Source organism: Chrysemys picta, chromosome 15 (assembly GCF_011386835.1).
Source record: "Chrysemys picta bellii isolate R12L10 chromosome 15, ASM1138683v2, whole genome shotgun sequence".
In the NCBI taxonomy this organism is placed as follows: domain Eukaryota; kingdom Metazoa; phylum Chordata; order Testudines; family Emydidae; genus Chrysemys; species Chrysemys picta.
The window spans coordinates 26,770,155-26,795,525 of NC_088805.1; the positions used below are offsets into that span (position 1 = coordinate 26,770,155).

Genomic DNA, 25,371 nt, shown 5'->3' on the forward strand with positions numbered 1-25,371 from the left:
AACCACATCGCTCCCTGCTTATCTTCCTTGTGTCCTCAATACTCCAGTGACTCTGCTTTCCCCAGACCCAACTACACTCTCCTCCAAAACCCTCAATGCTGCCCTGAATCCACCCCCTCATCAACTCTCTCCCTTAGTCTCTTCACCCAGTTCCCATCAGTGTCCCCTGCTCCCCTCCTAGTGTCTCCCCTCAGTGACCCCTGCTCCTCTCTCAGTGACTCCCAGCTCCCTTCCTCGTATCTGCCCCTCAGTGACCCCCCCAGCTCCCCTGCTAGTGTCTCCCCCTCACTGAGCCCCTCATCTAATATCTCCCCCTCAGTGACCCCCCCCAGCTCCCCTCCTAGTGTCTCCCCTCAGTGACTCCTGCTCCTCTCTCAGTGACTCCCAGCTCCCTTCCTCGTATCTGCCCCTCAGTGACCCCCCCAGCTCCCCTGCTAGTGTCTCCCCCTCACTGAGCCCCTCATCTAATATCTCCCCCTCAGTGACCCCCCCCAGCTCCCCTCCTAGTGTCTCCTCTCAGTGACATCCCCAGCTCCCCTCGTGTTCCCCCTCAGTGACTCCCCCAGCTCCACATCTAATATCTCCCCCTCAGTGACCCCCCAGCTCCCCTGCTAGTGTCTCCCCTCCCACCCCGCGCACCCCCTAACTGTCCCTCTCCTGCAGAGGGCGCTGCGGGCACCGGGGCGTCTCCCTCGAAACACCCGCACGGGGAGCAACCGCAGCGGCACTTCCGGTTTGGTGGCGGCTGCCGGAGCAGGGCCCGGGCGGAGCAGGCGGCGGCGGCTCGGAGGAGCGGAGCGGAGCGGCCGGGATGGCGGTGGACACGCGGCTCCTGGAGGGTCTGACCCTGTGTCAGCTCAACGAGCTGCTGGAGGACGAGGAGCAGCTGCAGGTCATGGCCCTGGGGATGGACGAGGTGAGCGGGGCTGTGGAGAGGGGGCTGGGGTGGGAGCTGAGGCGACGGGCCCGGGGCAGTGAGCGCGAGCCGGGCTGGGACTGGGGGGGGCCGCGGCGTTGTGAGGGGGGCTCACACTCCGGGGGTGGGACGGGCGGGCGGAAGGGACGTGGTGGTGGGGGGCGCGGGCCTGGTGGGGGGGCCCCTCTTTGAGCTATTTCTCGTCCTGTCGCCAGGAAATCCCGCATGTTGGGGGGCGTCTGCCCCGGGCCTCCCCGCAGCCGAGGGGAGACAGTGACACCCTCCCCCGGGCCCGGCTCGGAGCTGCCTGAGCTCACTCTGGCTCCTGGCAGATTTGGGGGGGGGGTCGGGTTAGGCCCCTCCACTCAGGAGAGTGATTCATGGGGCAGGTTAAAGAAACATACTGTCCCCCCCCCCCCCCCCCCCGGCCCAGGGATTGTGGGGGTCCATCTCCCCTTTGCATTTGGTTCTCTCCATCACAACTTGCTAAATGTGATGAGCTCCGGGGGTCCCAGCTTCCAGTCTTGGGTGTAGCTCTACCGACCCCCCCCCCCCCCGCCATTTTCACTTAGGAGCAGGTGACCTTTTTCCTCTTTATTGGAGTTGCCGTGCTGCTGTGGGTTTGGTAATAAAACAGCGGATCAAATAAGGAACCCCTGGGTGTTGACTCTTTTCTGTCCCCTATTATATCCTCTTTTGTTTGTTGGCAGTCTATAAGGGGGCGTTTCTGCTCTGTTATTCCTCAGTAGCTGGCTAGTACATAAAGCGCAAAGCCAGCCTAGGCTACAGGTTTGAAATGCGGAAAGTACTCAACAGATCATTGTACTCAACTATAGAGACACCACTGTAGCAGAGATTGTATCAGTCTTTCCATTAATACACCTCTTGTTTCCATGGTTTTTGTGCCCTGGGCATAAAAAAAAAATTGTGCTCTAGCATAAAACACGTTTATGCTCTCAGTCTAAAAGCAACTGTTTTTTCAAGCTAACAGGAAAGAGAATTCCTTGTGGTGCTGTGTGTATGCTGAATGCAGAAGAAAAAAATTAGTTGAGTTTTGATGCTGCTTTTTACATACTTGTTTTGTTAGTGTATTAGAACCTTAGTAAATATGGACTAGGTGTACTCTTAAAATTAGTGTCTGTTAATTAGTATTATCTGTGTGAATACTGTATGCTGTAGTCTGATATAAGGCTAATTCAGTTTTACAAGATCACAGGTCCTCCCACAAGATTTCACAGATGTTTCTATTATGTGCATAACGTGAGATGAAGCCTCTTCATACATACAATGATTAAAGCAGCATAGGTGTACCAGAGAGCTAGTGTGCTCTTGTGTTCCTCACTAGATTTAGGATAGTGCTGTTTTAAAAGGGCCCAGTCATGCAGTGTAAAGCCATGGGAGGAAAGCTGGTGGCAGTTGAGAGATCTGCTTTAAAGAAAACAACTTAAAGTTTTTCTTAGTTTATTTGCATGAATTTATATCCTTATGTACTTATCCTTGTGCAGTCATAAGGGGCTGACACTGGGTCTCCTTATATCATTCTGTTAACGAAGTAACACAAATTGAAACGTGTTCAAAGATGAGTTTGAATAACTACTGTAGTGCACCCTGTTGTGGTTACCTGTTGCATTACATATTGCAAAATGTGAAATGTGGAAATAAATAGGTGATTTGGGGAGTGCCAGACATAAGTGAATTTCCTTTCTCCTGTGGGTTTGCCACTCAGTTTAATGTTAAAGAAACAGCATTTATTTCTTAGCTTTAGTGCTGTAATAACTAGGGTGTGCAGAGATAACTTTGAGATTGTAATACATCGTATGAGAACATTGACAGTCTAATGAAATCCTGTTACACGCTAAATGTAAAGTGAATTCAACAGGGTTATTCTTCAGTCTGAGATAATGGACCAGATTCTCATTTGGCATAAATTGGTGTTGCACCTTTCAGTGGAATCTGACAATCTATGATAGTTGAGGATCTGGCCCATAGGATGTGTAATTTTTTTCAGGTTGTACAGGTCAAAATTGGATGTGCATGGTGGGAGACTAGCATGAGATAAAAATGATAGAAACCCTTTTCAGTCTGTAGAACGAGACGGTATTCTCAAGTTGATACTATGGTTTTCCTCTTTAGTTGGCAAGAGAAACGTTTTAAATTGTAGAGTAAAGTTCCTCAGGCCTGAGGGAATATTTTGTGGTGTATGGAATGTGTGGCTAGGTTTGATGGTATTCAGTGTTGGGCCAAAACACAGCTATGTTACTGTCTACTATAGTATAGTCCTTTTTATTGTGTATATAGAGGCTTTACCAGAGTCCATTCAATTCAAAACATATTTGCCCAGTTCTGGAGTGGTTAACTCTTACTAATGACAGGTTTCAGAGTAGCAGCCGTGTTAGTCTGTATCCGCAAAAAGAACAGGAGTACTTGTGGCACCTTAGAGACTAACAAATTTATTAGAGCATAAGCTTTCGTGGACTACAGCCCACTTCTTCATATGCATCCGAAGAAGTGGGCTGTAGTCCACGAAAGCTTATGCTCTAATAAATTTGTTAGTCTCTAAGGTGCCACAAGTACTCCTGCTCTTCTTACTAATGAGTGCTGCCAAATGTCCCTTCTCTATTCTCAGCACAGTCCTAAAAATGGTGAAATCACAAATTTTAATAACTTGGATTTAACTGTGTGCCAGCTTATCACATTGTTTTGCTTAAAGTTTTCTAACGTTCTGGTGAAATTTGTCTTCCTTCAGTTATTTACTTTAACTTTTTTGAGTATCATTGGGTTTGCAATACAAGGTCCTGATCCAGCAATATTGTGCACATGGGTAGACCCCTGTACCCATGAGGAGACCAGGTGTCTTTAGTGGGGCTCCATACAGGCTTGGGGATCCATTCATATACATCATGCTGCTGGGTTAAGCCCCAAGTCCCTAAAAGGAATAACTTAATTGAGCATGCTCATAAGTCATGCTTCCAGGGACATTTTGTTGAGGTCATTTATATTTTTTTCACTGGGAACATTTACTGGAAGTAAGTATCAGATGGTTAGCCGTGTTAGTCTGAATCTGTAAAAAGCAACAGAGGGTCCTGTGGCACCTTTAAGACTAACAGAAGTATTTGGAGCATAAGCTTTCATAGGTAAGAACCTCACTTCTTCAGATGCAAATTTCCAGAGGCAGGTATAAATCAGATTTATACCTGCCTCTGGAAATTTCCATTACTTGCTTATGCCCCCAATACTTCTGTTAGTCTTAAAGGTGCCACAGGACCCTCTGTTGCTTTTTACTGGAGCTAATTACTCCACAATTGACAAATCCTTTGTTGTCCTTATCGTAAGAAGAACCCAGCTCATCATAGAACAATATTCTGCTCACAACAAGGAGAAAGATTTGGGAAACCATTTGAATTTTTTCTGAAAGCTAAAATTAACCAGCCTCTATATTAAAGGGAATGTATTTCTAAGGTGCATGTTGGAGGGATTTGTATATATTGTCACATGTATGTACATGACAACTCCATGAAAATGTCCTTAATGGCATAGCCCCAAGGTATGTGTGAGAATGTGCCACTGAAGAGTTTAAGCTACTTTCTCCCTTTGGCTGTGTCTATACTGTCACTTTCAGTGCTAAAACTAGTCGTTCAGGGGTGTGGAAACCCGCCCCCCCCCGAGCGACAAAAGTTTTAGCGCTGAAAAGCGCCAGTATAGACCCCGCTTTATTGCTGAATGCCACACTCCCACTGATAAAGCTACCACTGCTCGGTCGCGGTGGTTATTTTTTTATTGCTGGGAGAGCTCTCCCCCGGCGATAAAACGTGACTACACTGCCCACGTTACAGCACTGCCACAGCCATGCTGTAACGTGGGCAGTGTAGACATACCTTTGTAAGGTTATGTTTTTGAAGCCTGTAGGCTTTTAACACTTGAACAGAGAACATCTTATCTGTTAAATTGGATTCCTTCCTCATTTTTCTAACTGGGCTCCTAATCTATTAAAGTTCTTCTGAATTTTATAAGCCTTTGGGTTTAATCTTTTAGTACATAAGTAATCTACAATATTAATCTTCCTGGCATAACAGTACTGTGTTTACATAAATCAGAGACTCTCAATGTGACAGATTTTGAACTGAGTTGAGCAGCTAGTGGCAGTAATGTGTGTGATCTGAGTAATAGAAGATCCAGGAACCTTCTCAGATTCCTTGTGAATATGGATTTTTCCCTTAGTACATGTGTTGGAACTATACATTAGTAACAGTGAACCATCATGATATTGAACTCTGCAGTTCTTTAAAATGTTACAAAGTACAACTGGCAAAAGCATACACTGTCTATGAATTTAAATATGTAAAATCAAGAAGCCAAAAATGTAATTTCCCCATGACTTCAAAGTACAGTAGTAAGCACAGGAAAGTTTTCAAGTATAGTCTTTTTCTCAAAAGCTGCTTGGGAAGACCTGGCGATAAAACTCAAGCTTAAACCAAGTAAATAGATGCCCAGATTTCTTGGATCCCTAATCCTGTTTTAAAACCATATTGTGTATGTGGTTATGTACTGTTTGGCTAACATGAAACTTAGTTAGAAAGTTAGTAATCAAATATGCTTACAACTACAGATTATTTTTTCCTAAGTGTCAAGTTAATAAATTGCCTGCATCTAACAAGCACAAATTACTGTTATTTGTGCTTTCTTCCTAATGTAAAAATGTTTGTTATACCATATTTGCTGCCCTATATATTGTCATCTTTAATGTAATTATAGTTACCACAAGAAAATAAATAATTTAAACTTTAATAAAGGCCTTATTTTGAAAGGTGAATTACATGTTATAAATAGGGCTGTCAAGCAATTAAAAAATTAATCTCAATTAATCGTGTGTTAATTGCACTGTTAAACAATAATAGAATACCATTATTTAAATATTTTGGATGTTTTCTACATTTTCAAATACACTTATTTCAATTACAACACAGAATACAAAGGGTACAGTGTTCACTTTCTATTTATTTTTTATTACAAATATTTGCACTGGCACCTCCTTCGTCTCGCCGGACCAAGAACTTCCCTCTCTGGCGATGGCGGGCCTGGGGTAAATCAGCCCCACCCTACTCTGGGCAGTGTTTGTCTCCCTCCCCCCCTCCCCCCCTTCTGTGCTCCTTTGGTTGTATTTCCTGGGTAGGCCTATGGGGTGATCCTCCACCAAACAAAAGGAGAATAATATATGGAGATAGATATATCTCATAGAACTCGAAGGGACCCTGAAAGGTCATCAAGTCCAGCCCCCTGCCTTCACTAGCAGGACCAAGTACAGATTTTGACCCTGATCCCTAAGTGGCCCCCTCATGGTTTGAGCTCACAACCCTGGTTTAGCAGGCCAATGCTCAAACCACTGAGCTATCCCTCTCCCCATAGACATAAAAACAAAGGATGATACCTTCCCCTGCCTCCTCAATGGGGCTGGGTGTTGCCCTATAGCCTGCCCTGGGGTGTCAGTCCTGCCCTGAGCAGGCACTCAGGTTTGTCTGCTTCCCCTATGGGGAGGAGCACAGCCTCCCACCCTGGAGAAGCTTACTTCCCTGTTGCCACTAGCCTGGTAGCAGCTTGTCTCTCGCTCCCTTCTGGTTTTAAAAGGTCTCAGGCAGCTCTTAACTGGATCCAGGTGTTGATCTGAGGTAACCCCTTCTCAGCTTATAGGGAAGAGGGCCTTTATAGGGCTAACATATCTGCCTTCCCACACTCTCTTGCAGTCGTCTGGCCTGACTTTGTCACAACTGTAAAAAAACAAGAGAGAGTATTTTTCAATTCACCTAATACAAGTACAGTAGCGCAAGCTCTTTATCATTAAAGTTGAACTTACAAATGTAGAATCGTACAAAAAAACTGCATTCAAAAATAAAACAATGTAAAATTTTAGAGCCTGCAAGTCCACTCAGTCCTACTTCTTTTTCAGCCAATCACTCAGAGAAACAAGTTTGGTTACATTTGCAGGAGATAATGCTGCCTGCTTCTTCTTTACAATGTCACCTGAAAGTGAGAACAGGCATTCTCATGGCACTGTTGTAGACGGCGTCGCAAGATTAATTTTTTTAATTGCAGTTAATTTTTTGAGTTAATCGCGTGAGTTAACTGTGATTAATTGACAGCCCAAGTGATAAATACATATTTTATAAACCATCCAATTTTATAGTGTACATATAACTCACCAACACTGATAGACTTTCTTATACAGGCTCTTATGTAAGAAGGCTGATCCCTTTCCTCCTCTGTTCTAGTTCTCTCCCTTACTGTTCCAGGATTGATCCATCCCTCCAAGTTTGTTGAGCATCACTCTGACGGTTGCACTTTTGTAGTGTTGCTGTACATTTTGTTCCTAATTTTAAAATATACATAGTATGTAAATCTGTTCCAATTCTCATAACTATATAATGCTTCCCCCCCCCCCTGAAATTCACAAGTTAATCTCCGAACAAACTCAGGCAAAGTGGATTAAAATGTCAACAAATACAATAACTGTTCAGCTTCCGTTAATCTATTTATCAGTTGCTAAGTAAAATAGTTTTCTATCTTTTGTTCTGGGTTTTGTTTATAGAACTGCTAACAGGCAGCTTATACGTTTTCTTATTCAGTTATAGTGTACTCCAAAATGCTGGTTGCATCACAGACAAATAAGATAGTGTACTTGCCCCAAAGACTTTGTAGTGCTCTTCACTGTACTATCACCAGTGGAAGCACTAGTGAAGACTGATATCAGATATTTTTACCACTGTCGTCTAGATCATTGAAACACTGGCTAGGAGGGAAAACTGGCGTGCCTCTGCACTTATTTATAGTCTGCTTTACGGTGCTCATTGACATAGTATTTTCTTGCATATATTTTTACTCCTGCAACACTCCAATGAGGTAGTTATACCCAGTCTATACATAAGACTCATAGACTTTAAGGTCAGAAGGGACCATTATGATCATCTGGTCTGACCTCCCGCATGATGCAGGCCACAAAGCCGTCCCTACCCTTTTCCCTTGACTCTGCTGTTGAAGTCCCTAAATCCTGTGGCTTAGAGACTTCAATTAGCAGAGAATCCTTCTGCTAGCGATCCCTGCGGAATGATGGGTTTACGTAATTTGCTCTTGGTCACCCAGGAAGTCAGTGACAGAGCCAGGAATTGAACCTGGGTCTCTTGAGTTCTAGTCCATTGACTTAACCAACAACACCATGCTTCCAGTTCATATTTTCAGGCTGCTGTTACTGCTCTTTCAGCAGAACTTGGGCCTTAGTATACCACAGGAGGCAGAAGATCAGATGGCCCCACTGTTTCTTCAACAACTAATCTTTGCACTTTTGAAGAGAGCTGTATTAAAGTTTAAACTCAAATTGGTATATTTTGGGATAATTTCATATAATATAAATAAATCAGTACTACATCTAAATAAGATGTCAAAAACAACCCAGAGAAAACTATCCACAATAACCTGATGATTTAGTTCTATGGAATGGGTACTGTCATTTATTATCTATTTCTACAGTACCTAGCCCAAGAGGGTCCTGACCTGGTTGGCCCTCAGTGCAACTGCAGTGTAAATGTTAAATATTAAGAACTTGGACTGAATCAGCCAGACTCTGCTGTTGTAGGTTTTTGATCCATGCATCTCATCCCATCCTATGTATTTGGGTGAGTGCTTGAATTCTGTGCTACTTGATAGAGTTCATACACTACCACTGAAACAAAATGAATAATTTTTGTAATGTATAGAAGCTGAGGGAGACGGCTTCAGTCTGCCTTTGCCAGAAGGCCCTAAAATCTAGTATATTCAATCTTTTGGAGCAAGGGTTTGGAGTGCACAAGAAGAGAGGAGTTGTAGCTTTAAATACAGTATGTGCAGAGTATAGTATCATTTGAGTCTGATGTTAAGGGAAAATGTGTCTCTTTCTATTAACTTAATCAACAAGTTGAATAAAAAAGCACTTCAGTAATGTATTTCAGTGTGTACATTTAAGTTAACATTTCCCCTCCACCTGACAATGAATATATGACAAAGGGTTTTTGTTTAGTTATGAACTCAGAGGAACATATTCATTTGTTGCTTTCAGTAGATTATCTAAAGCTAGACTCTCTGGAACTCCACTTAGTAAATGTGAACATAGTGGGGGATACAAAATGAGGAGGAAAAACTATGAGGGAAGTCCTCATCTTTTAGGTTCAAATTGGAAAAGTGAGAGTAATAATGGCTAGTCTTGCACTGTGCTGCAGGTGCAGCGTTTTAGAGCAAGTAAAACTATGATCATACCAGTTTCACTTTATGCCACAAGTCCTAAGTGTACTGAAACACTGGTATTCTGAAAAGACAGAGGGTGCAGAACTGGTAGTCGGTGCTGGTTCAATTGACTTCAGTTGGTAAAAATAAAGGAAACCTGCCAAAGTACCAACATGTATCTTAGAAATGTGGACTACCAACTTGTTCATAGGTACGAACTTTGCTCTTGCTTTTCTGAAATACTCTTAGGTTGTGTTTATACCAGGGGTAGGCAACCTATGGCACATGTGCCGAAGGCGGCACGCGAGCTGATTTTCAGTGGCACTCACGCTGCCTGGGTCCTGGCTACCGGTCCGGGGGGCTCTGCATTTTAATTTAATTTTAAATGAAGCTTCTTAAACATTTAAAAACCTTATTTACTTTATATACAACAATAGTTTAGTTACATATTATAGACTTATAGAAAGAGACATTCTAAAAATGTTAAAATGTATTCCTGACATGCGAAACCTTAAATTAGAGTGAATAAATGAAGACTCGGCACACCACTTCTGAAAGGTTGCCGACCCCTGGTTTATACTAAAGAATTTTTGCAAAAATTTCCCACTGGTAATAAAATGCTAGCAGCAGTTAGAGCGTTGTCTATACTAGAGCTCCTACCAGTGATACCGCCAAGTCTGGTGGTAGCAGAGTGGGAGTTACTTTGCTAAATGTCTCCAGTGTAGACAAAACCTTAGATGCAAGGAGGTTAAGTCTCTTGCAATGAAAATAATTTTCAAATAAGAAATTGTCACATTTGGGCAATTTTCTTTCACACAGTTAAATCTACATATCTATTTGATAAGTATGTCTTGTTTTCTAACATGCTTACACAACACAATTCCTTGTGTTTTATGTATAAACACTGCCTTTTAACCAAGCTTTAACCAAATTTTCAGACACTGAAATTCCTTGACCATTTAAACACTGAAAGAATATTTTACTAATCAAATATTAAAAATTTGTAGTCCTCCTTTAAGGAAGACTTAGCACTGTCTTAACATAGCTTCTCATTTTGGCTGTTTTCTTTTGTGTTTGTACAATAGTGGCAAAAGTAAAGAGAGGGCAAAACGTGGGAATATTAGGGTATGTGGGGTTGGGAAGGGAAGCCTGAAATTAGTGTGTGAGAGAGTTAAATATAAGGCAGGTTAAGGGCTGCAGCTTGGAACATTTTTTTGTGAATTTATAATTCACTGAAAATAAGGATTTTGAATGGAAATGCTGACAGTGTATTTACTGTATTGCCTGCCAATGCAAGATTATAATTATGGTAGGATTTGCCAGACTTTGTGGCTAGCTGGGGTTAGTCTCATTCAGACCTTGCATTACAATAGGTATCTGGTTTGGAATTGTTCCCTTAGGAACACACATTCTAAAACTAAACTACACAGTAACTGACCACCATTGCACCACACAAATGAGTCTTGGAGAATCTCTTATGTAAACCAATGTTTTTAAGTGTTGAACAAGCTTCTTTGGCATGGCAGCAAAATCAGGGTTTTGCTCTTTTAAAAAATATATGCCTAGGTATGTGTGACCAGGGTTTCAATTTCTTGCCACATAGTCTTGTGCCTTTATAATTATATATATTTAGTTTCAGAATGACCCACTCAACATTAAGCAATCCTTCTGTTATTAGGTTCCTCTTCTAATTAGCTCAGTATTGTTGCATTGAATGTTCAGTGGGAAGTGGTGAAAGCTCAAGTAGTTACATTAGAAAGCTGAGTTTAGATCCCCCTCTCAGGTGGTACTGTCTTGTTGTCAATTCTGACCAGTGCTCTGCATCTGCTTCAAATTGCACGTTGAAATTTTTATCTAACTTTCATTAAGGTACTCTACCAATCCCATGGGCAATTCTGCAAATGTTTAATGAGCTGCTGGTTTGTTTCATTTGGATTTAACTGTTTGTCTGTACTTGGATTATGTACTTGAAAACTAATGTTTGTAGTTTGTCTTAATTTCCAGATTTGATCTCTTCTGAGCAAGTCTCAGAGGGAAGGCTCACATACAAGTAGCTGAAAGACGCATTCCTCCCTGCTGGCTGGAAAGGGATCTGAGGGAGATTGCTTGAGACAGTTTTTGGTTTAGATTTCATATCCTTTTGTACAGCATATTTAAAAGTAACTGTTACTTCAGTTTGCACTCAGTTTACATAATGGGAGGGCTTCCCTTAAACATCTCATTTCTTTCAGCTGAAGGTCTTCAGTTGGCTTTGGTGATCTTCCTTTAGCTGACCCTTCTTTGCTGTACTGTCCTGATGTCTAACACAGTATAAAACAGCCCCACAGTTGACCTAGGAAATGTATTTGGGATTGCTATTCACTTTAAAATAATGGGATCATTTAATTTGTCTAATAGTTTAAGTATACAGGCCTAAAGAAGTTACAAATTTTTACATGCGGTGTGTTTTGCTTCCATTAGACTTATAGACACACAAGACAGTTTATATATCTTTTTTTGCAATAACTACAGAAATTGGAGCTATATTTTACATGGATACAAACATTTTCATAACATGATTTAATGTAGACATAGTCATGTTTAACGTATAATACCATGAGAAGACTTATTCAAGTTGTATTAAAAATGAATGTTGGTAATTTGCCTCTTGACTGGTCAAAGATGAAGAATGTCAGCGGAACTGCTCTATTAGCTGGGAGTTCTGCTTTTCCACATGCTCAGAGAACATCCAGGCAGGAAAATAATCCAGTATTTGGATTTGTAGCATTTGTATCTCCATTTTAAACCCACCTAGAATGCATTCTGGTTCAGGCCGTTATTCTCCTCCTTTCTTTTCTCTCTCTGCCTGCAAACACCTCCAGTTGTACACACCTGTGACATCCACGGAGGTGAAAAGAGAAGTTGAGGTTTCTCAAGATGATATGTCCACCTGAAAAACCAGGCGGAAGATATTTAGGTGATCTTTTTTCATATATTATGGAAGGTAATCTTTGAGATCCTCAAAGGTTTCAGTTACTTTGTCTTTCTCTTCATTGGAGAAACTTCTAGATTTACTAAGGCTTGGTTTACCTATGTCAGAAAAAAAGCCTATGTGGAAAAATCACACCGCTAACCCATTTAGATATACCCCAAAAGCTCTAGTCTGGGCATAGTACAGCTTATTTTGTTTGAGGAACTGGTATAAACTGTAGCAGCAATAACTGTGTCTCCATCTAGGAGGCTTTTCTAGTACAGCGACATTGGCAGACCATTTCTAGTGTAGACAAAGCTTAATTGTGGAGACTAATTGGAAGAAAACGAGTGTTCTGTTAGTTTAGAACATTCACAGCTTATTTTGCAGGCCTGATTTTTTTATAATGCTGAACAATGCGGTTCTTGAATCTATTTCTTCTGAATTAAATAAAATAACCGTAAATAACAAATTGCAATATGTTGATCAAAATAGTGTTTTTAATCTTAATTGTAAAATTGTTTAACTTACTTTACATTCTTTGGAGGTGGACAAAATTGAGGTTGCACTTCATTCAGCTAACCATTTTCATGAAAACTGAGACATTATCAAACGTTATGAAACATTAAGGAAAGTAAAGATTACTTAAGCAGTAGTGTTTGATGTGATGGTAAACACCAATCATGTTTACCTTCTGTAGGAAAATTTGGTCTTGTTAGAGATGTAATGTAAAACGGGCTGAGTCACTGAGTTCATCATGTTCTATTTTCGATGCACCTTAAACTGTGACACACTTGAAAAGCTGTGTTTAACAGATTGTTCTTATAACTTATATGCTTTAAAAATAAAGTTTAGTTTTTTTATCATCTATTTAAATAAATATCTTCTGCCGGTAAGTTACTGAAATAAATAAAATAGTTTGCTTTGCAAAGTTGTCATTCTTCAAAGGGTCATAGACAAAGCCTACTTTTGTGGCAGAACGTCACAACTTAGCTATTTTGTGGATGGTACAATTTGAGGCTGATTCTGATAAGTTTGTGCAATTTGGAGGCAGCCTGTTATGCTAATACATTCCCTCGATGTTTACATTTAGCTTCACACCACGTTTGTGGGATAATCGGGTATTATCCATGATTTACAGGTGGAGAAAGATGAACAATCTGAGACATGGGAGTTAGGTGAATTGCCCAAGGCCGCTCAGGGTACATCTACACAGCCAGTGGCAGCCCACAGCATCAAGCCTCCAAGCCCAGGTCGACTAACTCAAGCTCTTGGGGCTCATGCTATGGCTCTAAAAACTGTACTTTTAACTTGCAGCTTAGGCTCTGAAGCCCAGCCCTCTCCCTGGACTTCAGAGCTCAAGGCCGAGCCACAATGTCTACACAGCTGTTTTTAGTACTGTAGTGTGAGCCCTGAAAGCCTGAGTCTGTCGACCTGGGCTCGGGGACTTATTGCCATGGGCTGTGTAGACATATCCTAAGTGAATCAGTGCCAAAGCCAGGATTAGAACTTGGGGCCCTCCAGCTCTGTCTCCTGACTTCTTCCTTCAGACCATGCTTCCTCCCAGCAATGATAATTTAAATGTGTTCTCCAAGGTAACATAAAGGCTATCACGGGGTTGGGCATTTGACCTGTCCAAAAATTATTGGTCAAATATTTTAAAGCACTAATTTATTAGAACAGTAACAAAAAAGAGTAAGACTTTGTTCTCCACTAGGCTTAGCCTTAGATATTTGTGCCTAATCAAACCAAGTTACTTAGCGCGTTGTTTTAACTAAAAAATATGAAGCACAATGAAATGAAGTTCTAAAAAAGGAAACAGTGACACCATGATGCAATCAGAAATGGAGTCCGCCACCTACATCAGAGTGCTGCTGTTGGAATATTTGACTGGTCAGTTGACTGAATTGCCAAATCTACTATTACTTAAATTGGCTCGTGTGTCAGCTGTTGGGAATGGGGCAGGTTTTGAAATGGGGAATATTCCTTCATTACACAACAGAGGTAGGGCAGCCTCTGAGGCTCAGATAATGAAATCATAGAATCTAGAGCTAGAAAAGACCTGTTAGGTTATCCAGTCTGTCATCTGCATGCCAAAACCAGTTTGTTTCCTTTTGTACATTTACTATAGTTTTGTCTAGTGTTAAACATGCCAAAGATGGAGCCTCTACTCCTTGAAAACAACAAGGAGTCTGGTGGCACCTTAAAGACTAACAGATTTATTTGGGCATAAACGAAATGCCCAAATAAATCGGTTAGCCTTTAAGGTGCCACCGGACTCCTTGTTGTTTTTGTGGATACAGACTAACACAGCTACCTCCTTTTGGTCCCTGTATATACAATGTGCTGTGTTCTCCTCCATCTCCTGTTTCTTTAGCAGATATCTAAGCTGTTAAGAGTTGTGCTGATGGTTTTTGTGTTGATAGGAAGCTGATGAGGTTGTATAAATTAGGTTGTTAACTAAGAACAGACATGTTTTTTTCAGTTCCATTCAAAATCCAGGGAAGGGCAAAGAGGGTGGAATGATGTTGAGCAAATTGAATCTGGCAAAATTGGTGAGGGCGGGGGGGGGGGAGGGGAGGAGAGGAGAGAGAGAGAACTTATTTTCACGCTTTTAAGAATGACAAACCATTGCAGGAGGTTTTTTTTCAGTGCTTTAGGTGGCAAGATGAGGACGAACAAATGGGAGCAACCATGAAATATTAGACAGTCTTTAGCATTGGATTTGGGTAGAAGTGTGTTTTTTCCCTTCAGGGAATGGAGTGAATGAGGTTGAAAATATGTGGTTGGGACTTGCTGCCCTTTATTCTGGGGAAAATCCTCTGAAAGTAAAACAAAATAGCAAATTCAGTTTGTCCTAAATTGAAAGAAATAACTTCAGTTTGACTTACTGGTGTGCTGAGTGGGTGAGATGGGTCAGGTAGAAGAGTACAAAAAACAAGGGCAAGATATAGCGCTTACTATACCTCAAGTACTAAGGATGATATGCATTTTAAATACAGCATTAGGCAGTGTTTGAAGTTGGCAGATTACATTACATACAATCCAGAGCCTTTCAGAAGAAAACAATTACTTCTGAAGACATTGTTGACACTGCCCTTAGTGCTTTGAAAATAAACATTCTTTTTATTTTGATGCAGTCTGAGCACAGGACTGGAAGCTAGGAACACTTGGCTTCTGATCCTAGCTCCCTCTGTGGCATGGAACAGGTCACTTGACTCCCAGCTTTCCTGTCTCAGAAATAGGGAATTTCATACATACATGCCAACTTCAGAGATGTTTCTGAGGATTCATTAACGTATAGACAATGCTTTGAAGATAGAAAGTGGTGTATAAATGCAAAGTATTGTGAGCCAGATTCTTCCATCTTTTCTAATGTTTAGTAGTATTGTACTCCACAAGCATCCTTACTGAATTAAATGGGTTTCATCTTAATTAAGGTAGTACTATCAGTGAATAACATTGGTATAATCTTTTTTTTTATGATAAAAGGTGGTTTTGGTCTTGGTGCTGGGCATCATGTGTTCTTAGTAGTCATTGCCATTCTGTACTGGAAGGAATCCTTTGGCCTGACTGTTAAAAGTATCTGTCTATCTCTGTATAACATGACTGCACAAAATATTACATGTAGGTGTGTCTACAGCACTTTACAAAATATAGGCATTGTATCTGTTGGTCTTGAAAGATTTAGTCCCTTTACCAATGCAATTTAATCAATAATACCAAGTTTTAGTCTGCATGCACGCTGGCATGTTGGAGAACTATATGTTAAACTAGGAAATGGGCAGACATTGGCACAGTCTATACAAAAGGCTGATGAGAGGAAGGAAGCAGCAGCTAAAATAACAGGTGGACAAGGCGGAAATATTAAGGAGTAAAACTGATAACACGGGGAGGATTAGGGAGAGAACAATAAACAAAGTTAAGTGGAAAAACTTGCATAATTTAAAAAAAAAAACAACCCAAACAATCCAGTAATAAGGTTGCTTTGGGGACAGAGAGTTTAATTCAAGGAAAAGGAGAAGGGAAACCAGAAGTCATGTATGCAGAGAGATTTTTCAGCAGTTTCAACTTAACCAAACATTTTAGGAACGCAGATGCTAAAGGGAGGTAATATATTTACGTAACAGAAGTGGAAGTTGTAATTTTATTATTAATTCTATCTTTATTGGGTAAGCAAAGTGAGGTTTAATGCTCAGCTTGATGATCTGTGTGTTGCAACTGATCAATTCCAGAATTTCAGGGAGTGGTCCAGGCGTCAGTGGCCAGAACCCTATTGATTTGGGGGAAGGGGGAAAAGGCAGGACACTTGTAGCCCCCGGCATCTGATTAACAAAGCCAGCCACTTCAACCACCTCTATAGTTGTCCATGGATCGAGGAATCTCTTAATGGCAGCCATTAACATGTTCCCCCATCTTAGCTCTGCCTGTTCTCCCAATATAGTTTTAAACTGACACCCTGAAAGAAAGGAAAAATATGGGGGGATGGGGGACACAGAGCTCCTGATATAGAGGAGAGTGAGGCCCTGGCATGGGGGTGAGGGGAAGGGGGAATGGGAACACTTAGATCCCTTGGCATGGATGAAAGGGTGTACGCAAAACCCTTAGTGGGGAGAGATAAGACAATAGTTTGGAGGAAGGTAGACATGGGGAACACAGAGCCCCTGGCATGTGGCAGAAGAATGAATGGGAGCCAAGGGGTTGAGGGAATGAGCTTCTGGCATGGTGAGGGAATGTAGAATGGGGAGAGACAGAGCCCCTGTGATCTGGTGGAGTGACTGAGGGGAGACAGAGTCCCTGACATGGGGAGGTGACAGCTGGGGCACACAGATCCCTTGGTATGAGGGAGTGGGACTGAAGGCTGCAGGGAGTCTGAAACAGAAGGGATAGGAGAGTGGCACACAGGTCACTTGTCGGGTGGGGAGAATGGAGAGCTGCAAGGAGCTCCTGGTGTTTGCAGTGCGCTCACACTTAGCCCTTAGAAGTAACAAAGTGTGCAACTCTATAGTATAAAGCTGATTGGAGATTTTTGAGGGAGGAATTAATTGAATTTAAACAGGGAGCACATTGGTAGTGTGGAGAATGTGTGGAGAATCAGCTTGAGCATTCATTAGTCAACAAAGTGCAATGTGGTGAATCTGCTACTGCTCTTCTCCTTATGCTGTGGAGTGGCTAGGTGACAGTTCTGTGGCAGTTGGAGGAGGGGTCACAGAGGCAGGCCCTAGGAGGAGCATAATGCTGAAAGCTGTTGGGGAGCGGACTAGGGACCTGCGGCTGATAGTCTTAGCCCTGAATTGCCTACAGTGTTTGCATGAGGCATGATGCACCTTGTGGCATGCTACCAGGGATTATTTCACAAGGGACACTGGTGTACCACTGCACTCCCAAATTTACCATGGAAGCAAAATCTTCCTATCAAAAGGCACAAGAGGATGAAGAAATAAATAAAATTTCTTGTGAGAATAAATAGTGCAGGATGGTAGACACTGTGTTAGTCCAGCAGGCAAAGAACACAAACTACTGAAAGTTGTAGAGATCTTTCATTGGATTAAATAATAAAGGCAAGCGCCAGAGAATCAGTCCCCCTGGCAGGCCATGGGAAAAGAGTACCATGGTGTTGATTCAGACTGAACTGAAATAAAATCTCTTACATTTTTCCCTTTTGATGTCTAAATCTTGTTTTGAAGTCTAAATTGAAATCCTGCCAAGGCAGCCTTTCCCACAATGCTCTGCTTTCCCAAAGTCTCATGAAGACTTTCTTGAAAAATTACTGGTTTTGGACAAACTTGGAATATCTCCTACAGTGATCTTTGTTTCATGCTTTTTGAGAACTGGCCATTCATTCTTTGAGAACAGCGTCATTCAAACTAGGATGTGTCAATTGGAAGGATTAAACTGCAAAAAAAAAAAAAAAAAACTTTTGCCTATAACCCAGGATTGCTTTATTAACACTATTTGGAATTAACACTATTTGGAACAATCTGTAGGAGAGGGAACCATAAAGGAAGCAATTCTTGATTTTTGCTTTTCAGTAATAGAGGAAGGATGGTATATTTTGCACTCAGTTTACATCTTTTATTCTAGGATCTCTACACATTTTACAAAAAAGCCTTGCCTTACCCTTCAGCAATCACCATTTTAAAGAGGGAGAAATTTATGCACATAGATTAAATTACTTGTAAGAGGACACACAGTGAGTCAATGTAGCCTGGAATAGAACATAAAACTCTGGACTCAAAATCTTATGACTTGACCAGTAGACCAGACATCTTTCACATAGATTTAGAATTGGGATTAGAATAAATTCTTCAAATGACAAAATGCGCGTACTCTCCCACTTCCTTGCAGATATTTTCTGAATAAACTCCCCAAAAGCTCTGTCTACAGTGTGAGAAGAATGGGCTAGCCACAGCCATATTCAAAACATCAAGCCTGGCTCTGTCAGGAATGTAGCGAGAGCTAGAACTATTCCAGTTTCTACTTTGGTCAGTGATTTAAGAATTTAAATTAAAAAAAAAACTGTACTTGCAAAAACCCACCAATATCAGTGATTCCTCCTCCCCTCTGCAAAAAAGGGAAAAAAAAAAAAAGGATATGCAACTCCTATAGTTCTCTTCTCCAAAGCATGAGTGCCTCCCAAGTATTTAAAAATAAAAACTACTATATTCGTCATCATTTCCACTTTGTGTCAGACACAACAATTTCATAAGCTTTCTGCTTGTGTGAAGGAAATGAAAGCAAAATCAAAGAAATAAGTCTTTAATTTCATTCTGAAAGTGATTGATTCCACTCTTATTTCCTGTGGTAGAGATTTCCATAGGTGCAGTTCCTTTTAAGTTTGTTTCCAGCATTCATGAGCCTCTCCCACAATAGTCCTTTCTACTGTAGGCATTTCTAATATGCTCCTTGCCATATACATTTTACCTGTGTCTCCTAGAGCTGCTTTGTTCCTTTTTTAGCCTAAGGCTAAAGCACAGTTTTTGAAATGGATTTTCATAGTAGACTGGACAAAGCACAGAAGATATGGTAGGAAACAAATCTACAATGGTTGGAATAAGGGTTGTACAAGATGACCTAATAGATCTTTCCCATCTTTAGTTTTTTGGCTTACTATGCATTGTTCAAAAATATCAGCATCTGTTTTAGAATCTGATTCAGTGGTGATGAGGATGACTCAAGACAGTTTGGATTTTGCTGCTCAGTCAAATTTATAGAAGTCTTGTGTTGTCTGTATAGATATCAATATTTGTCTAATATATCATTGTCCCATTATACCTTACATATCTTTCTTTTGCAGGCCCAAAATGTTCAGCTTAGCAAGGAAATGACTCTTGCCAGCAACCGTAGTCTGGCTGAGGGCAATCTTTTGTACCAACCAAAATTGGACTCTCTGAAAGCAAGTTTGAACCAAAAATATCAGGAGCTGCAGGTTCTTTTTGAAGCATATCAGATCAAGAAAACCAAGCTAGGTATAACATGTTCTTGTGGTTATATATCTCCTATTTTCCTGTACTTTTCTCTGTTATTCTAAAATATGGATAGACATACTCTCTTTTCTGGTGCATGTCCCTAATTCTTAGCTGTATGTATATAGAATATCTGTATGAGTAAAAGAACTGAAGTGTCAAAATAGTAATGTTTGGATTATAGATCATTCTCTATTATTTATTATTTGTACTACCATAGCACCAAGGAGCCCTAGTCATAGATCTGGACTTCATTGTGTTAGGCCAGGGGTGGCCAACCTGAGCCTGAGAAGGAGCCAGAATTTACCAGTGTACATTGCCAGAGAGCCACAGTAATACATCAGCAGTCCCCCATCTGCTCCCCCCACCGCTCCCAGCCCTGCCAATCAGCGCCTCCCCCTTCCTCCCCGCACTTCCCGATCAGCTGTTTTGTGATGTGCAGGAGGCTCTGGGGGGGAGTGGGGAGGATCGAGGGCACGGCAGGCTCAGGGGCGGGGGCGGGGCCTGTGGCAGAGCCAGGGGTTGAGCAGTGAGCACCCCTTGGCACATTGGAAAGCTGTTGCCTGTAGCTCCAGCCCCGGAGTCGGGGCCTATACAAGGAGCCACATATTATCTTCTGAAGAGCCACATGTGGCTTCGGAGCCGCAGTTTGGCCACCCCTGTGTTAAGCACTCTACAAGCACAGAACAAAAAAAAATCATCCTTGCCCCCAACGAGCTGACAGTCGATAGTAGATCTGGAAAATCCCACTGTTCTCATATATTATTAATAAGGCTGTGAGTTTGTCCCCATGGTCATGGCTGTGGGAGGGGCAGGGGGTTGGAGCACGGGATGGGGTGAGGCGGGCTCTGGGCAGCAGTTACCTGGGGGACTCCTTGGAAGCGGTGACATCGCCCTTGCTCAGCTGCTAGGTGGAGGCATGGCCAGGTAGCTCTGTTCACTGCCTCCATCTGCAGATACCACCCCCGTAGTTCCCATTGGCTGCAGTTCCCGGCCAATGGGAGCTGCAAAGCCAGCACTCTGGGCGGAGGCAGTGCGCAGAGCTGCCTGGCCATACCTCTGCCTAGCAGCTGAGTGGATGAGGGGGATGTCGCTGCTTCCGGGGAGTTCCCAAGGTAAGTGCCACCCAGAGCCCGCCTCACCCCGTTCCGTGCCCCAACCCCCTGCCCCGTCCCACACCCAAACTCTGCTGCTGCTGGGGCGGAGGGGAGGCGCGGAGCCAGATAGGGGCCAACCCCCCACTCCAGCAGCAGCGGGGGTCCTGGGCCGCGCGCTGCCGCCTGCCCTCCCCAGCACCTAGGCCGCTCTCCCCCAGCACCCGAGGCCCCCCCAAACACCTCCCTCCCCCCCCCCCCCCCCAAGTTTTAGTCACAGGTATAGACAGGTCATGGGCCGTGAATTTTTGTTTACTGCTCGTGACCTGTCCGTGACTTTTACTAAAAATACTCGTGACTAAAATGTAGCCCTAAATATACATCTTCTGCCACCTAGTAAAAAGAACTAGAGACAAGTATGTATTATTGGAATACACATTCCTTTCTATGATTAAAAGAACATACATACCTAACTACTGTTGATCTTTTGTCTGCATATGATCAAATTTCAGTTGATGTTAATTAAAAAAAAAAAAAAAACCCTCAAATTTTTCTTTCCTGAGATTGTCCAACCCAATGAAAATTCAGACCTAGACTGAATATAATCTTGCATTTAATACATTCTTGTTTCATACTTCAAGTTATGAAGTATTTTATCTTAACACATTTACCAACTTAAGTTCATTTGATTTTTTTCAGTTATAAGTTTACTGTAGTGAGTAATTTTTAAATGAAATTTTCAGAAAACACATTAAAATTTTCTACGTAGAATCCTCCTGTCTGGAGTAGTACAAAGAATAAATAATCATATAGTATGTTTGGCCTTTAAAAGAAGCCTTATCCTTACTGGATCTGTATAATTTCAGTCAGAAATTATTGCTTGTAACAGCTGCTCCATTAACTATTCTTTTCATATTATTACAGATAAACAATCCAGCAGTGCTTCCCTGGAGACACTATTAGCACTTCTTCAAACAGAGGGGGCTAAGATTGAAGAAGACACTGAGGTAATGGCAGTACATGTGTAGTGCAAATAAGAGATTCTGCTACTCATCTCAGTTACGCAAGGCTTTGAACATACCCAGTTGTAACATACTATTAAATAAAGATATCATAGATCTAAGGGTTTTTCAAAGAATAGGGCCCAAACCATCACTTAAAACTTTTGCAAACAGCCAGTTGAGTTCAGTGGGAATTATTTTGTCTGAGTAAGGATTGCAAGCTTACTTTAAAGATTTTTAACATAAATACTATAATTTTTCTCTAGCTTGTATGTAGAAAGCATGCTCAGGCCATAGACACACAGCTACAGGCTCGGGGGTGTGTGTGAAAAATTCACATCCCTGAGTGCCATAGCTATGTCAATCTAATCCCTGATGTAGATGCTGATAGGGGAACAGAAAAATCCTTCTGTTGACCTAGCCACCATCACTCAGGGAGGCGGTGTTCCTACAGAGAGTGGAAAACCCCTTCCATCACTATCGGCTGTCTGTGCTACGGGGTTATGCTGGCATAGGTATGGTGCCTAGCTGAGCTGCTGTAGTCCCCATAGTGTAGATGTGCCCTCAGGTTGTTTTCAACCCAATAGCATGTCTGTGTAGAACTCCTTCTAAATAAACATCCAGATGTAATGTTGTTTGCCAGGTGCATGTATTAATCTAACACAACATGTCAGTCACTCTTGGAGTCTGGGTGAGATGAAAAACAGATGTGAGCCCTTCTGTCTTGCTCAAACTGAAAATGTAATATCAGTAATGAGGATAGCGAGTGCGCAGTGTTCTGGGGGAGGAGGAAAGCCTCCTCAGCAGCAATGGAATATTCCATTATGATTCTTGCATCTAGTATCTGGTCACCCCTCATTGTGCTCAGGTTTTTACAGGCATTGACATGGTTGGCTCTATTTGTGAATTGCCTGTGGGACATTAGCTTGTTTTCACTGCACTGTTTTAAGAGTAATAACCAAACCTGTTAAAACTGACTTGTAATCTCAAAAAGTCATGTTCAGGGCAAATTATAATTGGTTATATTGAAATGTATTGTTGCCTGTCTTGATTAAAGTAGCATTTACCAAAGCCTCACTTTGTCCAGGCAGTGAGAATGAGTACACTAAAACCATGGCTTAATACTGATCTCTGACTCTCTACTGATGCTGGAACCAGTTCTTGCTTGCAGGGTTCTAAGTGGTTTCCTGGTCAGTATTGGCAATGGTGAATCATAAAATGAATGGTTTGGCCAGCCATCTGGAAAACTGTTGAATGTGATTCATTCATGTTTCCAGATGTCAGGGAAACATGAGAGCCCTGCTAACCAAGAGCCAGGTTTAAATGTTCTTGCTACCATGGCTTGGGCACAAAATGATAGCTGAATAGAGATGAACTCAAATACATCTGAGAAATAACTGAGAAAAACATTGCTTGGAATTGTAAAGTATACCGTCTTCTGTCTTCCACGTGCAAGCTGGAACAAATGACAGGAAAGGAGACACAATGCTGTTAGGATATAAGCTATTTCTGGTTCCTTCAGAACATATTACTTTCTAACAGGGTTATTCAATGTTTGACAGAATATGGCAGAAAAGTTTCTTGATGGTGAAGTGTCGCTGGATTCGTTCATTGATGAATACCAGAGCAAACGTAAACTGGCTCACTTGCGACGTGTAAAAATCGAGAAGCTCCAAGAGATGGTGCTGAAGGGACAGAGACTTCCACAGGTTCAGCAGCAGCCTCAGCCAAGAGCACCTGAGACAACACCAGCACCTCAAACCTCCTACTCTTCAGATGCAAACACTCCTCCCTCAGTTATGCCCCGGCGAATACCACCCCCACCTCCTCAGTCAGTCCCAGCAGGACGCTTCCCCACTCCATTTACTGCAGCAATGGATTCAGGACCTGCTCTTCCTTATCCAGGAGTTCCATACCCTCCCCTTCCCCCACGAGTGGGAGTTCAATCTGTAAGTCAAATGCCACAGCCAGGATACCCATCTCAGTTTGTATCACAGTACCCTCCAGCACTGCCCCAAAGACCACCACCTCGTCTTCCACCACATCCTGGCTTTATCCTACAATGAATACATCAGTGCGCCTAACTCATGTATTGGTGCTTAAATTTTAGTCCTTTCTCTCTCCCTCTCAGAGACTTAATATAGGCAATGGAAAACCTCTGTGCTTTGCACAATGGAACACAAAGTTTGGGATGCAACACGGGGTTGTGAAATTACTCAGTAAATGTAATCATTTTCTTTTCTGTTTCTTAAAATCAGTGACTATGTAAACTATTTTTTGTAGGAAGGTGGTGGGGCCGAATTTTGTAAATCTGGCAAGTTGTGAAACAATGCAGTGGATTTGTTTGCATTGTAAGTATGCTCTCAATACTTCAGTGATGGTAAATGAGTTTAAGGAAAATAGCATACTTGTCTGACGTGGTATTGTGTTCTCATTGCGGCTGGATTTTAAGCATGGTTAATTGTGAGCTATTTATATCTCGAAAGAATTTTCTGTGCTGTCAGTGCTGGTATTTGGGTGGTAACCATTGTATCTAAATGCTAAGCATAAAGCTGCAGTGGAAATGACCTGCATTCTTTGAAATAAACCCAAGGCTCCACATTGGTGGCTGGGTACACTAACTTTGTTCTCGGAGCCTGCTAATCAGAAAATGTTCGGTAGCTTATTTTGAAAAACATTAATTCTTAAAATATTTTTAACTCCTAAATTTGTTGTTGCTTTGGGTTTTTCACAATAAAAATGCGCACCTTTCACTTCTGTACATTGTTACTTTCCTGAAAGTCCCGGTCTTTTGAAATAAGTAACCGAATATCTTTCTCTATTAGGTGATTGATCCTGGAAGCCATGTACAGAAAACTATTTGTAGTGCCAGTTCATATTTTTGTAGAAACTTCACCATCCACACCCTCTTGAACCTAGTCTCACCAGCCGCCTCCTGTTTTCCCCACTTTCCTGCCTTGCTATTAGGGTAGCTGCTTACTTTTTGCTTAATTTGTCCTTCTCATGTGATGGGTTTGAGAAGCAATTTTTTTTTACACAAGTGTAATTTTTGATGTTGTCTTGTGATTTCAGGAGCCCGAGTGCTAGGCCTAAATTTCTCTTAATCCAGCACTGGGCAGTCATTTCATTTGGTGCCCATTCAAAGTCCACAAACGCATATTCTCAGCCTCTCTGCTCTGTCTCTTATTTAGAGGCACGCCTTGCCCCTAGACACCATCTTCTGTCCTACAGTGTTTGAAATTCTTTTAAATCTGAAATGTACAATTAACCTTCCCTCCAATAGTCAAAACACTCTAGGATGGCTGTTTGCATCTTCCTTAATTTGTCCTCCCATTCCCATGCCATTTGGGGGCAGAAGGGGGATCTCTACACAAGTTTAGCTTTTGATGTCATTGTGTGACTCCTGGAACCAGGGCCCTAGGCACAAGCACATGTCTTAATCAGCCCTGAGCAGCCATATTGTTTGATGACTAATCAAAATTCTGCAAACTCATATTCCCAGCCTCTCCCATCCTCAGTCAACCTTTGCCCTTCCACTAATTAGAACAATGACTTAAGAAACATAGTTCAGAATCTGCTGCATCTTGTATGTGGAGGCAGACTTTCTCAAACCACCATCTCCCACTGTCCAGGCGAGTGTTAGATTGCTTGGAAGGCTCCAGTGCCTTTTTTCTGATAAGGGTCAAAACAGATTATTTAT

At 42.0% G+C, this 25,371-nt stretch overlaps 1 protein-coding gene across 1 annotated transcript; it reads left to right on the forward strand.

Moving 5' to 3' along the window:
- The first annotated feature begins 712 nt into the window (after positions 1–712).
- Positions 713–24,424, forward strand: VPS37B (VPS37B subunit of ESCRT-I). The gene is made up of 4 exons (XM_065568738.1): positions 713–916; positions 19,408–19,579; positions 21,595–21,677; positions 23,234–24,424. The coding sequence occupies exons 1-4, from the start codon at positions 812–814 to the stop codon at positions 23,735–23,737; spliced, it is 864 nt and encodes a 287-aa protein (XP_065424810.1). The 5' UTR covers positions 713–811; the 3' UTR covers positions 23,738–24,424.
- The last annotated feature ends 947 nt before the right edge of the window (positions 24,425–25,371 follow it).